General features: G+C 40.8%; 2 protein-coding genes across 3 annotated transcripts; one reads left to right on the top strand and one right to left on the bottom strand.

Annotated features, from left to right (window-relative positions):
• Positions 1–706: 706 nt before the first annotated feature.
• On the top strand, positions 707–12,336 carry slc25a39 (solute carrier family 25 member 39). Of its 2 annotated transcripts, XM_061699764.1 has the most exons (12): positions 707–951; positions 2,988–3,093; positions 5,632–5,691; positions 5,819–5,869; positions 7,272–7,381; positions 8,054–8,121; positions 8,199–8,323; positions 9,551–9,724; positions 9,936–10,045; positions 10,670–10,751; positions 10,838–10,918; positions 11,036–12,335. In XM_061699764.1, exons 1-12 carry the CDS (start codon positions 922–924, stop codon positions 11,152–11,154), a joined length of 1,116 nt encoding a protein of 371 aa, XP_061555748.1. In that variant the 5' UTR covers positions 707–921; the 3' UTR covers positions 11,155–12,335. The 2 variants fall into 2 exon arrangements, with proteins under 2 accessions (XP_061555748.1, XP_061555749.1); XM_061699765.1 differs by lacking the exon at positions 5,819–5,869 and having other exon boundaries at positions 11,036–12,336.
• Positions 12,179–15,441, bottom strand: LOC133414418 (uncharacterized). Its single transcript, XM_061699766.1, has 3 exons — positions 15,199–15,441; positions 14,353–14,572; positions 12,179–13,556 (listed from the first exon to the last, which is right to left on the bottom strand). Exons 1-3 carry the CDS (start codon positions 15,436–15,438, stop codon positions 12,931–12,933), a joined length of 1,086 nt encoding a protein of 361 aa, XP_061555750.1. The 5' UTR covers positions 15,439–15,441; the 3' UTR covers positions 12,179–12,930.
• Positions 15,442–15,572: the final 131 nt, after the last annotated feature.

The following is a 15,572-nucleotide window of genomic DNA, read 5'->3' as shown; positions in this document are numbered from 1 at the left end:
AAACGAGCATTTTTTTAAGGATTCCTCAGCTTTCCCAATCTTTTGTTGCCCCTGTCCCAGCCTTTTTTGGAATGCGTTGCAGGTATCAAATGCACAATGATAGAATTGTTGCAAACAAACAAAAACAAAAAAACTATAACGGTCATCAGATTGAAACATTACATATTTTGTCTTTGTAGTGCATTTAGTTGAATGTAAGTCGAAAATGATTTGCAAATCATTGTACAGGTATTCTGTTTTTCGTTCCATCTTTATTAAAATTGGGGTTTGTACATGAATAGGACATTTAAATAAAGTGCTGCAGTTTCCTCTTTAAAATAAAGCTTGACATGCACTACAACATGCTCCAACTTTATACATTGATGGAGTAACATAACGGATATACAGACTACACTTTGTTTGTTATTCAATATTTAAAACAATTTCGTAGCATGACCCTTTTCTAATTTGTGTAACTCCTCCAATACCTCAGTTGAATACCTACATGTTCAAACTTTCCCCTTTAAAAGTTTTTTTTTTTTTTAATTTGTTATTTTTATGTTTTTGTTCTCCAGCTTCAAAACGTCCCCATCTTCTTTTGAATGAGCTTGTTTACATGCTGCAGTTTGCAGTCCTCCCTCCACTCAGGGGCGACAGAGAAACAGCAACGTGTCGGATGGTGTCGTTTTAGCGCTGATATATAAGTCACATGGATCGACCCACGCCCTGTTCACTGAGCAGAATGACAGTCCGTAAAATATACGGTACAGATCTGCGAAGTTTATGTTGACTGCTTTAATGAACGCCCCTCGCGAAATAGACTTTAGTAGGTCAAACACGATGGACGAGGACAGTTGACGTTAGGGGGCTCCTCTTAAAAAACAAAAAACAAAAAAAAACAAAAAAAATGCTTTAGTGTCATTGTGTGAAGCTGTTTGGCGAATGGGCGTCAGGGCTACAGTGAAAGTAACGGTGAGTTAGTAACAGTGCGGATGCAAGCTTGCTTGCTGGCTAGCTTAAATCGCTCGAGTGTTACGCGAGCTTTTACATGCCAGCTCGCTATTACGAAATGTGGTTCAATAATTAAAACAAAATGGTTTCTTTTATTTATCCTATTATGTTATAACGACTTCTATTATATATTTTACAAATAATTGTTTAATTTGACAACGAGCTAGTCATGTCAGCACGAGGAGAGGAAAGGACACGGTGTACGCTACTTTAACAAAACGCCGGTATGCTCTCTATGCGTTTGCACCTAAACTATCTCGTTCCATTTTTTTTTTCCTTTTTAAAATTAAATTTTATCTAAATGACGCGACTGCACACTGAGTTTAACTTGACGCGTTTTGCTTTCTGTCATAATGGTTAAAGGACAACATAGAATATGTTCCCAGTGCTAAGAGTCAAATGTGTTATTTAGTCATTGTAAATAGTTTTGAAAGAAATATATTTACTTGTATACTTTGTTAGCCGTCAAGCACATGCTTGCTTAAACAATAATTATTAATATGTGAAGAAAGGCTTGGCGGTATGGCGTTAAAATAAAATCTTGATTTCTTATTGTTTTTCCCCTTTGCTGATACAAAAAGCAAATGACAATGGCATTATTGGGAAAAAAAGGTTTGTTTGTTGTACCCCCGTAGATTTTCTTTCGTTCACCTGTCACCAAAAAAGCTTCGAAACAGTTTACATTAATTTACACCCACTCCTACAGACATAATTTAATCTTAATTTTTTTACGATTTACAGATAATATGAAAGTGTTTACCCCTCTTGTTAAAAAAATATATATATAAAAATTATCATAATTTTGTCAAAAATGTATAAACACAAACACTAATATTTTAAACAATTAAACATAAAATGTATCCATCGACGCCTTGTCCATGTTAGCCATCTCTCGCTCCTGCTCTTTTCAAAGTTTTGAAGTAGGAAAACCACGAAAAATAGTATCCTGAAAAATGACTTGAAATTAATCAATATATTTGAGCCTTAATTGTGACAATAGGTTAAGTGGTGAGCAACCCTTCCTGTGGCCGCATGACGACATTGGACTTATGCACCGCATTGATAAGCTATCGCCAGACGCCCAATATTCAGCTCCACCTTGGCTAAATGCGCTTTTGTGTGTGCCTGACTCACGTTATGTTACAATAACATGCCTTAACAAATCAACAGATGAAGCTTTTCGTCCTCAAAAGCAAGGATTTTCAAACAGGAACTCCTTACAGGGGGAAACAAATATATAGATTTTCCAAGGACCTCCTCTTAATTCTAACAGCAAGTCAACACAACTACCATGTTGTTAACCTAATAGCATAGTTGCCCAAGTCATTTTTGAAAACAAGAAAAAAATTCGACAAACTAGAAGAGTCCCGTTGCCTTGAGTCATCGGTTGCAGATTACCATGAATTGGATGACTGACAATCTACACGGACAAAGAAAAAAAAATTTTTTTAGCAAGCCCGTTGTTATTATTATATTAAAAATTGTGACGGTAAGTTAAAATGACTTATGTTATTAGGCTAACGATGTGTACCGCTAAATGCCAAAGGAATTAAAAAGTTACCTATTTTTGAGATGAAAAAGTTATAATCTAATGAAAAGAGTTATGAGAATTAACAATGAAAAATGTTATGGCCATAAAAAAAAGAAAGTAAATCTTTGTACAAACAAAATATACATTTTGTCAGGATAAGAGGGAATAAATTTGTATTTTTCCAAGATAGTCATAATGTTTAGATCACATTAAAGTCAGCTGTTAGTATATTATATAGCAGGGATATGAAACATATGGCCTGCAGGCCAAAACCGTGCTGCTAAGGGGTACAATCTGGCCCACAGAATGAATTTGACCACTGGTTTAGAGCATCAACATGGTTGTTGCTGCAACGCTTCGCTGACATAACGAGCAGACTTGAAAATACGCAGTTGAACTTGTGCTTGACGCGAAGGGGTCAGTAAACGCCTCCATGGCGTTCACTGTTCTGTGTTTGGGGCGACAGGTGGGCACGATGGCGGAGCGGGCCACCGGTGGCGCCTCGGCCGCCATCTCTCCAGTGCAGCAGATGCTGGCCTCTGGCACTGGCGCCCTCCTCACGTCCGTTTTTGGTGAGAGATTTAAGTGAAGAAAATGTACAGTGGTGCCTTGACTTACGAGTGCCCCCATTCACATGTTTCTTTGAGTTAAGAGTTATTGCTTGGTCTATTTTTTTTTTTTTAAATGTTCTGTCGCAAGCTGAAGGGCCGCTGGAGTGAAATAAAGAAACACTGAGAAACTAAGGTACTGTAATGATGACCCTGCATGTGGGCAAGGAGAGCCACAGTTACAGGCAAACACACAAATACAAAAGGAGAACACACACAAGTCGCTGCTTTATGTCACAACTCACATCCTCGCACTCACACAAACAAACCAGCCAACCAGACTCCAGCTCCTGTCATAACTCACTCGCCTTCAGCCCTTAAAGGCACACATCAAATACAATCTCCAATTCCAATGAAGTTGGGACGTTGTGTTAAACATAAATAAAAACAGAATACAATGATTTGCAAATCATGTTCAACTTATATTTAATTGAATACACTACAAAGACATGCTATTTAATGTTCAAACTGATCAACTTTATTGGTTTTAGCAAATCATGAACTTAGAATTTTATGGCTGCAACACGTTCCATGTTTACCACTGTGTTACATCACCTTTTCTTTTAACAACATTCAATAAACGTTTGGGAACTGAGGACACTAATTGTTGAAACTCTCGAGGTGGATTTCCCCCCCATTCTTGCTTGATGTACAACTTCAGTTGCTCAACAGTCTGGGGTCTCTGTTGTCGTATTTTACGCTTCATAATGCGGCAAACGTTTTCAACGGGAGACAGGTCTGGACTGCAGGCAGGCCAGTCTAGTACCTGCACTCTTTTACGACAAAGCCACGCTGTTGTAACACGTGCAGAATGTGGTTTGGCATTGTCTTGCAGAAATAAGAAGGGGGGGTCCATGAAAAAGACGTCGCTTGGATGGCAGCATATGTTTCTCCAAAACCTGTGTGTACCTTTCAGGATTAATGGTGCCTTCACAGATGTGTAAGTTACCCAGGCCGTTGGCCCTAGCACAGTCCCATACCATCACAGATGCTGGCTTTTGAATTTTCTGTCCATAACAGTCCGGATGGTTCTTTTCCCCTTTGGCCCGCAGGACACGACGTCCACAATTTCCCAAAACAAATTGAAAGGTGGACTTGTCGGACCACAGAACACTTTTCCACTTTGCATCAGTCCATCTTAGATGAGCTCGGGCCCAGAGAAGCCGGCGGCGTTTCTGGGTGTTGTTGATAAATGGCTTTTGCTTTGCATAGTAGAGTTTCGAGTTGCACTTACGGACGTAGCGCCGAACTGTATTTACTGACCTTGGTTTTCTGAAGTGTTCCTGAGCCCATGCGGTGATATCCTTTCCACATTGATGTCGGTTTTTGATGCAGTGCCGCCTGCGGGATCGAAGGTCACGGGCATTCAATGTTGTTTTTCGGCCTTGCCGCTTACATGCAGTGATTTCTCCAGATTCTCGGAACCTTTTGATGATATTATGGACCGTGGATGATGAAATCCCTAAATTGCTTGCAATTGTACATTGAGGAACATTGTCCTTAAACTGTTTGACTATTCTCGCACGCACTTGTTCACAAAGAGGTGAACCTCGCCCCAGCTTTGCTTGTGAATGAGCAATTCAGGAAACTATATACCCAATCATGGCACCCACCTGTTCCCAATTAGCCCTGTGGGATGTTCCAAATAGGTGTTTGATGAGCATTCCTCAACTTTCGCAGTCTTTTTTTGCCACCTGTCCCAGCTTTTTTGTAACGTGTTGCAGCCATAAAATTCTAAGTTAATGATTATTTGCTAATGATTAATTATCAGTTTGAACATTAAATATTTTGTCTATGTAGTGTGTTCAATTAAATATAGCTTGAACATGATTTGCAAATCATTGTATTCTGTTTTTATTTGTTTAACACAACGTCCTAACTACAGTACCTACAGTAACTCCAATTTATAATACCAGTTTACTTGAATTCTCTTTCATTTCCTAGCTAAAAACAAGTCACAATTGTGTTTTGTTTTGGGGGGCATGGAATTGATTGCATTTCAATTCATTTCAATAGGGAAAATTGATTTGGTATAGGAGAATAGTGTTCCCCTGCGAATCAAGCCCTACCACGAAAAGCATAAATTTGCGGGCAATTGACGATAATTACCTTACGTTACCACAAGATCGCGGCCAAGCACATAAAACAGAGAGGATCATAAAGCCCCAACACGATGCTTTAGCCTCTACACAGTCATGAACCCATGCTCCATTAATGACTAGTCAGTGGTTCTATTATTAAACGCAAACAAAGTCCCTCATCTCACTTCAACAGTGTTCCTTCGGACCAAAATGCCACAACCTGGTGCCAATGCAGTACTTCTATATTAGACGAGGGGAATATTAGACAACAACTGCAAATAACAGTAGTCTGTAAGTCACAAATATGTGAGTTATGCACTTGGTCATGTAACGAATTCAACTCTCAAGTCAAGGTCGCACTGTCTGTATTTGTGTGACTGACGATGGGAGGGTTGTTGGTCATTCGTTTTACTGTTTGCAGTCACACCTCTGGATGTGGTGAAGATCAGGCTGCAGGCCCAGCAGAGCCCCCTCCATCAAGGTAGCTTCTTCTTCTTCTTCTTCTTCTTCTGTGGTGTCGATGTGGTCACCGTCACATAAGCTGCTGTGTGGATGGCGTTCAATTACTATTTTAACCTCAAGACGCTCCTCTGCTTTTCTTTCCAAAGCTTTAACTAGCAATGCCGCTTCCTGGGCTGGTGTCACCCGCCCCTCTAAGTGTGAGTACGAGACCCTCGCCCGCCGCACGCTCACACACCCTTCTCAAACTTCTGTGTGTGTCTGAGAAAGTGTGAGGGTCACACTAGAAAGAACGAAATAATGAAATCAAAGGGGGGGGGAAGTTGTAAAGAGAGGAGAAAAATGTCAAAGTTGGAAGCAAAAGCTCATCACAGTAAAAGGAAAAAAATGTGTGAGACTGTCACAACAAAAGTATTTTTTCCTCATATTATTCCAACTATTCTTGTTCTACTTTTGAATAATAAAAGTACAATTCTATTCTCATAAATTACTACTTTTAAAAAAAAAAAAATCCTTTTGAAAAATGACACCTTGATTCAAAGGAGTAAAATTGTTACCCTTGAAAAATTACTTTATTCTTAAAAAGATTACATTCAATCCTCAGAAAAAATACTTGATTCAGAAAAAAACTAATTTCATTGTTGAAAAATTATAACTTTATTCTTACAAAAACATTTTACAAAAAAATACTTTATTCATATAAGTATGACATTTTATCCTCACTTTTTTTCTTAAAAATATTGCACTTAATCCTCAAAAGTTAAACTTGATTCTGAACATTTTTTATTGTTGAAACATTACAACTTTATTCTCCAAATATTCTAATTTGATTCCATGGAAAATGGAAATTTTATTCTAAAACAGTGTAATTCTCAGAGAACTATTTTTTTTAAAGATTTTTTTTCCTCATAATTATAACTTTGTTCACGTAATCATTATTGTTAGCCTTGTGCAACTACATCTTTTTTTCTTGTAATAATCTGTCTTGGAAACCAATTATTGTAACAGTACTGTTCACATTTATTCTTATTTGACTATGATTATTACTGTAAGTTGTATTCATGACTAAAAATGTACTTTTTTCTGAAATATAATGAGTTAATACTCATGATAGTGCAACTTTTTTGTACGATAAGTTGCCTTTATTCTCATAAAATCAACTGTTGTAAACTTTACTTCATTTCCTATCACAACTTTCCTCAGGTTACGACTGATTGTAATTCTGACTTTATTGTCACTGTCCTAAAAAAAAATAATTAACATATCAACAGTAATTCTCATGATAATCTACCCTTATTTTCAAAGTCATAACTTTAGTCTCGTAGTATTTTCTTCTCAGTGTGGCCTTGCACCTCAATGCACCACGTGTGTGTGTGTGTGTGTGTGTGTGTGTCGTGTTTAAACAAATCTCCTCTTTGTTGGCATGTTAGCATCTGTACGGTTGTTGCCTCATCAAGGTCACGTCAACTTCTGTAATGTGAAAAGCGTTCACTTTGATAGTCATTGACACCCTTCAGGCTATTTTCGTCATGTCCTGCCGAGGTCCTGGTCAAAGGTGTCCTGTGTCATAACACTCTCTCTCTTTTTCTCTTTCTCGCCCAGGGAAGTGCTTCCTGTATTGTAACGGGTTGATGGATCACATCTACGTGTGCCAGAATAGAAGCAGCTGCACCAGCTGGTACAAGCGACAAACTCATTTCAGCGGCACCTTGGTGAGTTAATAGGAAATGTGAATGCAGTGAACCCCCACTATTCATGGGGACAAATTACAGTTAAACCAACTGTAATTTGACCATAGATGCCACAGGATGGCGCAAAAGCACTTAATACGGAGAGGATCATAGAGCATCGACACCATGCTTTACCATGTACACAACAATGAACCCATGTTACATTAAAGGCTGTATTTTTTTTCAAATTAAATTATTCAACACAAACCACCTTCACATGAGGCTCATCAACAGAATAAGATAGCATACTTGCTTAAATAACAAGGAAGCAAAAACAAATTGTAACGGCTAAATAGACTTTTATGGCTGTTCGGAGCTACATCAGGAGAAAAGCAAAAACAAAAGTTCAGTTTCACTTTTGACAGTGCGAAAGATGCATTAAAGACCTCCAGCTAAACAGGACATCTCAAATGCAGGCGAAAAAACACTTTCAATGAATTAAAACTAACAACACCACCAAGATTCCAACCAATTGCTCCAAATACTTGCATTGCTTAGGCCTGATCACAAAAATAATTAGCTGAGATTTTCAGTGAATAAAAGAGGGTTTAAAAAAAACAGAAAATTCCAAACTGTGAATATGCGCGAGCCACTGTACAGTACTTAATAATTCAAGAGTTTGATTCACCCATCCTCTGTTTGTGCCTGTCGCAGGATGCTTTTGTAAAAATCTACCGCCATGAAGGGCTCAAGTCTCTGTGGAGTGGACTCCCACCCACACTGTCAGTAACCCGCCCCACAGTACGACTAAAAGTGGTCTTAAAGTGATGTAAAAGGTCCCTCAATTGTGTGTGTGTAGCGTCATGGCCGTTCCCGCCACCATCATCTACTTCACCTGCTACGACCAGCTGCGGGACTTCCTGCGCTTCAGCATGGGTTTCCACGGCAACCACATCCCGTTCCTGGCCGGGGGTATCGCCAGATGTAAGCCCACTAAAACACACACGCACATCCATCCATCAATTTTCCATACCGCTTATCCTCACTAGGGTCACGGGCGTGCTGTAGCCTTTCTCAGCTGACATATTAACATACAACCATCCGCACTCACATTCACACCTACGGGCAATTTAGAGTCTCCAATCAATGGGATGTGGGAGGAAACTCGAGTACCCGGAGAAAAACATGCGCAGGGAGAACATGCAAACGCCACACAGGTGAGGCTGGATTGGAACGCGGGTCCTCAGAATTGTGAGGCGGATATGCTAACCAGTCGTCCACCGTGCCTCCTAATTCTTTACATTCTGTTAAAATGTTATAAAGTTATAATAGTATTGAGTTTTTAAAAAACACTCATAACCCTAGCTCAAACAATTTTTTGGGGGGGGGAATGCTGTAACCATTTATTTTCATTTATTTCAATGGAGAAATATTGAAATATGATTTGAGATCACTGAACCAATTAAACTTGCATGTCAAGGCACCACTGTATTTAACTTAAGTTCACTATATTTGCATATTATCTTTAAGAGCTATTTGTTTTGAAAAATTTCGACCGGATAACATTATTATTGAATTTTTATGTGAAATACATTTTAATTGACTCGTAAAGTACATTTTCTTTTTTGTCCTATAGTTAAAGGGTACATATTTTGTTAAACCAACTGTTTCTAATATTTGAGATGTAATATTGTCTCTATGGGGCCGCAGTAAACATGTGGAATATGAATTAGAATAGTCCATGCATTCCTGAGTTCCAGATGTTTTCCTGTCGAGAGGCCTGAAATCAGGTTATTCGAATTTCTCGAGCTTATGTGTGTCAATTGCGGAGATCTCCGCCCCCGAGCCAGTGCTGTCAACATAACAAACGTGTGTGCTCTCACAAGTGGGGCTTTTACATAGAGGCAACCAATCAAGAGGAAAGGGGGGGGGGGTTCTTAGCCAAATATGGACAAAGTGGATCAAACAGAAGTGGCTGTCAGAGGGGCCTTTTCTGGACAAAACCAAAGTGTTTTTTTGTTTTTTTTCTTCTTCTTCTTAATGAAATTGACACTTTTATACTAAGTCCACGTTAGAGAGTCAATTCTATGGTGGTCAAACTAGCCAAAATATGGGACCTTTAATGGACAGCGTGAAGGGGGTAATATGTGTAAAAGAAGCTTCAATATCAGTGTGTGTGTGTGTGTGTGTGTGTGTGTGTGTGTGTTCCAGTGGGTGCCGTGACAGTCATCAGTCCTCTGGAGCTGATTCGGACCAAGATGCAGTCCCGCCGCCTCACGTACGGTGAGCTGCGCATTTGCATTGGCAGCGCCGTGGCCCAGGGGGGCCTGGTGTCACTGTGGCGCGGCTGGGGGCCCACCGTGCTGAGAGATGTGCCCTTCTCTGGTGAGAACCGCCACATTGTTTCCATCTTAAGCAGCTGAGGAATCAGGTCTGATATCATTAACTAGTCAGGTAATGTCTTTTTTTTTGGGCCAGTTTGTTGTCAAGAGGAAGCTGATGTTTACTAAAAATGTCACAACAGCTGTCATGTTAGTCAGAAGACCATCGTGCATCTGCTCTGTCCAATGTCTCCTCTTTCTCTCTGGATGTGCAGCCATTTACTGGTTCAACTACGAGGTGGTGAAAGCCCAACTGTGTCGACGATCCCAAATCACCCAGGCCAACGTCACCATCAGCTTCACCGCAGGCGCTGCCTCAGGAGCGGTATGGATTCAACACACGCACACATTCACCCTCCGCTTTGAATCTCCATTCGCTTGTGAACATGTCATTTTACAGGATAACTGTCGGGCTAAGTAGGGGCTCTCAACTTGACATTCAAATCCATTTGATCTGTAAGGGGTAAAATGACCTATCCATTTTCTAATAACTGTCAGTTCCATGACTGAAAATGTCATGGTGACATCTTTATTCCAAAAGGAGCACTCTCCTCCTTACTTTCTAGCTTTGGTGTTTACTAGACTTTACACTGATCTTATTGGCCTGATCCATATCGGCCGATATTTAGCATTTAATGCTGATCGGCTTTAATGTCATAATTTGCCATTGATCGGCTCCGCGAAAGACATTTACGCCGCCTCGCCTTCGTGCACATTATATTTGAACCCGAAAGCTCGTTTATTTTTAGCCTTGTCGCGTGTCTTTTGACCGAGTACTGTACTGTAAATCCCATTTTTTTACGATCATTGGGCTTTATCTTGTCAACTCAAATGCGACCGGATACACTCGTTACCGTGGCGACGTCTCTGTGTGTGTGTGTGTAAATATATCCCCATATTATGGTTCCTCTCAATCTCTAAATGCATGTCTTTGTCAACAAAATGCCAGATCGCCGCCATCTTGACGCTGCCCTTCGACGTGGTGAAGACTCGCAGACAGATCCAGCTGGGAGAGATGGACACGCTAGGAAGTGCGTTCACTGGTGCTGGGAATTTATGGTAAACGACGTCAAGTCGTCACTGTGGTTGTATTGATTTTCGTTGCTCGTACTCGTAGCCCCGTTAAAGAAGACTGCGTCCACGTGGCGCATCATGAGAGACATCTGGAGCGAGGTGGGCTATCGGGGGCTCTTTGCAGGTACGAATCGCTGCCTCGTTCACTTTCATTCCTTTTTCAAATGGCTGTGCAATGTGGCCATAAAGTGATCAGTAAAAAAAAAAAATATTTAATCGACATTTGTCTTCAATTGATCAGGTTTCGTGCCCAGGGTGATCAAAGTGGCGCCGGCCTGTGCAATCATGATAAGCACCTACGAGTTCGGAAAAACCTTCTTCCAGAAAGTCAACCGTGATCGTGAGCCTGCGGCGTTCTGACGGGACTTTGGGGAACTCCCGAGGAGCATTTTTTTATGTTCGCCATTTTGTCAAATCGGAGCAAGTTTATGATCAAACTGAAGTGGTGTTTTTATTTTTTTAATAAGTGCAATTAAGGCTTTAGTAAACCCGTGTTCACCGACAGGCAGAGTTCTGAACCCCATTCCACTAATTAGCATTACATCTTGTGTTTCTGGACAAGTCATTGGTTGAACTACTCTATCGACAACATCCGTGATTCATTTTAATAACAGTCACAAGGCTCAGGCTGTGTGGCAATGATGAAAGACTGCATGGGCACAGATGCATGATCACTTTCCGGAAGATGCATGGACGCTAATTAATTCATTGAGTGCTCCGCAGAAGCTGGAAAAAAAAACATTTTGGACTCAACATTTTGTATGCAAGACAAGAACTTACTCCTACATTTCAACTCATTATGCCGTTTAAATGCTTGCTTCCCTTCCATTTTCATATGTGGCGCAAAGCCATAGGATATCATAGGATCCTCGCAAGAAAATGGACTTCTGCTGTATATTATAACGCAAGCGCGAGACACCCTCACAGCTTATAAAAAAGATTGCAATTTTCAAACATGCCAAGTCCTGGTGGTTGGTGTCAAATCCTTAAAATCTTTCAGAGGTTTGTTTAAGGAATATGTGACCTCTCTGTGTCATAAAGTATAATTATGTTGCTTTAAGATGGAATGTTTCCATCCTTCCATTTTCTCTGCTTATCTTCCTTCACTTGGGTCGCGGGCGTGCCGGCGCCTATCCCGGCTATCTTCGGGCGAGAGGCGGGGTACGCCCTGAACTGGTCTGCAGCCAATCACAGGGCACACATAGACAAACAACCATTCACATCTACGGGCAATTTAGAGTCTTCAATTAACCTAACATGCAAAAATTGTGTTAAAAAAACAACAACAAAACAAGTTCAAACCACCGAATTATAGGATGCACAGTTTGGACATTTAATTCAACAGTTCTTTCACGCACTAAGAGAATAAGCCCACGTACCACACTTTGAGAACCACTGCCCTAGGATATTGCCTGAGCACAAAAATGCAATGTTTTATTTTTCGAATCATGCAATTTTAAACTCACAACAAAATCTTAATTCAACACAGAATACATTTGAATGACAACCATATGTAAGCTATCTTTGGACGAGAGGCGGGGTACACCCTGAACTGGTTGCCAGCCAATCGCAGGGCACATATAAACAAAACAACCATTCGCACTCACGTTCACACCTAGGGGCAATTTAGAGTCTTCAATCAACCTACCACGCTTATTTTGGGGACCCGAGAGGCAACCGGAGTACCCGCCGAAAACCCACGCAGGCACGGGGAGAACATGGAAATTCCACAAAGGCGGGGCTGGGATTTGAACCCCGGTCCTCAGAACGGCGAGGCAGATGTGTTAAACATTCATCCCATCATTATAATACTTTTTAAAAATAATCTCTTTAATACATGGAAAAATTTATTCATTAAAATGCAAAAATCAATTCATATTCCTAAAGAGGAAGTTTCACTTTCTGTCATTTTGTTAATACTGCCAGAATGACCTGACGGCAATACATTAGTAAAAATCTTGGGGGGGGGGGGGTGACCCTCTCAAGCCCAATAGTGTATCTCCAATTTAAGTTTTAAGAACCCGCCCAACAAAAAACAACTCGTCGGTCACGGTTTCTGATAGGTTGCTCTACCTCAGGCACGGTGGTTTCTTTAAAAAAAAAAAAAAAAAAAAAAAACAGGCAAAACAAAATACTTTAAGAGACGAGGAGGAAAACGGCGTGCGTCGGTGTCGCGCTATAACCCGGTGGAGTAACATCTTCACAAAAGCCGCGACTCGTCTCATCATTTTGACAGTGCGCTTCGATGGCAGTCTCGTCCGAAGGGAGGGAGCGATCTCTTTGCTTCCCATCGGTTGAAGACGTCTTCAGCGTCGCCTCTTGGGTTTCAGAATCCACGGACACGACTTCCTTCCGCCGCAGAGAACGAAGAGAGGGCAGAGGGTAACCTTGACGCAAAAGTTCATCATAACCTGTTTTTCCACAAGCATTTCTGAGCTTCAGGGCTTTTCTGTACGAATCCATTGACCACTTGAAGGAACACGATGACTTCTTACTCATATTCTCGATCTGGTTGTTGTTAAACACCATCCTCATTTTCTCCTGCATTACCGACCGCTCATTTGCGATTGATCTTCTTAAACGTTGTTCATACCGAAGCTTCCTTCGTAAGGTGAGGTTTTGAGCTTGAAGTTTGTGAATTTGGTCATCGGGACTTACAGGAACGATGGTTACAGTGGGTGCAGCGTGTACAGCAGGTATAGCGCGGACGGCAGGTACAGGATTGACCACATCTTCTTTAATGATATCAGCCATGTTGATATCTGAAAGAATTCAAATAAATATTTTTTTTCCTATAAATTCCTTAATTAAAATAAAGGTGTTGCAATGTACACATCAGCTTTAAACATGGCGGGTCTGCTTGTATTGTCTAAACAGCTGTCAGCTGGATAACTCGTAAGTCCAAATACATTTTCTATTTTTTTTTTTGCATAGTAGGTTAACTGAAAACTCTAAATTGCCTGTCTTTACTCTGCAGGAGCAGTGCGCCATAATTCAAGGTTGAAAATCTGGAGGGTTTTTTTCTGTTTTGTTTTAAGACTGTGAAAATAGATTTTGATACATTTGTAAGCTTGCTTCGATTTAAAAAAAATGGATCATTGTAGTTTTCTCCGGGCACTCCGGTTTCCTCCCACATCCACACAAAAAACATGCATTAATTGGAGACTCTAAATTGCCCGTAGGCATGACTGTGAGTGCGAATGGTTGTCTGTTTGTATGTGCCCTGCGATTGGCTGGCGACCAGTTCAGGGTGTACCCCGCCTCCTGCCCGATGACAGCTGGGATAGGCTCCAGCACGCCCGCGACCCTAGTGAGGAGAAGCGGCTCAGAAAATGGATGGATGGATCATTGTAATGCTTCGGTGCAGATGGAAACACATCAGCCACGAATGTAAATTTGTGTGCAGATTAATTTCCAGTTTTTCCGCTGCTTAGCCAGCTCGTTGTTTCTTTTTGTATTACATCACTCATTGGCTCTTATTCTTTTAAAGAAATACGAGTTTGAATGTCATTTTGGCGTGGGGTGGTGTTGAAGTGGCCGCGCAACAACAATACCAACCTGAAACTGAAACGTCAGCTGTGCCACTGTCAACTTGATATTTTTGCGCATACGGATGATCCAGCTTATTCCAAAATTTGGGAGGATCAGGGTCTATTCTTCGTTTTCTGGGTCGTCTTGCCGCAACTTTCTTGGTGTGTGCAAAAATGTTGGGCATAGCATTCCATTTCAAAGGTTTCTCAGGATGGTTCAATTCTCTTTGAGTATCATCAAAATGTTTCTGAAACACAGTCCAAAAATAAATTGTTCATTTTTAGGATTCAAATGAAGCTCATATGATTACATAAATGCATTCTTTGAATCACATTTAGTGACCGGAACAGGTAATATAACTATAGGGGCTTTCCCAACGCACGAACCAGTCTATTTAGGTATGTCATCTCAATAAAATACAATAAATATATTCAAATTTATTGAACTCTACCTGTATATAATAAAAGTCCACACCTGTCTGCAGCCAGGTTGGCATTGCAAATGTGAATCAGTTCTCAATTGCCTCACCTGGATAAAGGGTTAGGTTTGAAAGGTATCAAGAATATTGGACATTTAGATTAGGATATCAAATAAGACATTGAAAGCTTGAAATTCCAGCATTTATGATTGTTATTATTGTTTTTTTTTAGATCCAATAGGTGTCAGTAATGAGCAACATGAACCCTGAACTAATTAGTGCAATGGGAACACACGTCACGTGGGCCACGGGTACCAGGAACTCAAAGTTTCTGGGCTGGTTGGTGGAAAAGCCCCGAATGGGTCTCTCTCGTCATCGGGAACCTTTCAACAAGTACCAGAGCATAACCTGACCGTATACAGATGAGTAAATAACCATAATTAACGAATACTTACATCGCAAAGTAAAGAATTGTTGTGAGGCTTCCAGCCCACTCGTTTCACTTTGATCTCCCACAAGCGTCGTCTTTCGGGATTTCTCGGGAAACGATGCATGCGCACGCCTTGTTTGAAACGAGTTGAACAGCCTACAGCCACACAGCAAACCATTTTGCACCAAAATAATCGACTTAAAAACGCCAAACAATAAACGTGGAAACGGAGACTCTGGCTGACAACATGGCGTCCGTACATCATGTGATGTTCTTTTAACCAATGACAGAGCAGTGCGGTGAGTTCAGAGCGTGTCCCGACTTTTTAGTTCTACGGCTCTGACGCCGTGAAGGTAAACAGCGACTCCTGGTGGCCGCTCTGTGTAAATACATCGTGGT

This window comes from Phycodurus eques, chromosome 16, assembly GCF_024500275.1.
Source record: "Phycodurus eques isolate BA_2022a chromosome 16, UOR_Pequ_1.1, whole genome shotgun sequence".
Classification (NCBI taxonomy): Eukaryota; Metazoa; Chordata; class Actinopteri; order Syngnathiformes; family Syngnathidae; genus Phycodurus; species Phycodurus eques.
This window is presented reverse-complemented; position numbering and strand designations above follow the sequence as displayed.

Bases quoted from the DNA above. Each gene is read 5' to 3' on its own strand.
- slc25a39 (XM_061699764.1), top strand. From the start codon at position 922: ATGGGCGTCAGGGCTACAGTGAAAGTAACG. The intron at 3,094-5,631 runs GTGAGAGATTTA...TACTGTTTGCAG, and splicing joins CCTCCTCACGTCCGTTTTTG to TCACACCTCTGGATGTGGTG. The intron at 10,046-10,669 runs GTATGGATTCAA...ACAAAATGCCAG, and splicing joins CAGGCGCTGCCTCAGGAGCG to ATCGCCGCCATCTTGACGCT.
- LOC133414418 (XM_061699766.1), bottom strand. From the start codon at position 15,438: ATGATGTACGGACGCCATGTTGTCAGCCAGAGTCTCCGTTTCCACGTT. The intron at 14,573-15,198 runs GTAAGTATTCGT...ACTGTGTTTCAG, and splicing joins ACAATTCTTTACTTTGCGAT to AAACATTTTGATGATACTCA. The intron at 13,557-14,352 runs GTTGGTATTGTT...GAATTCTTTCAG, and splicing joins AGCTGACGTTTCAGTTTCAG to ATATCAACATGGCTGATATC.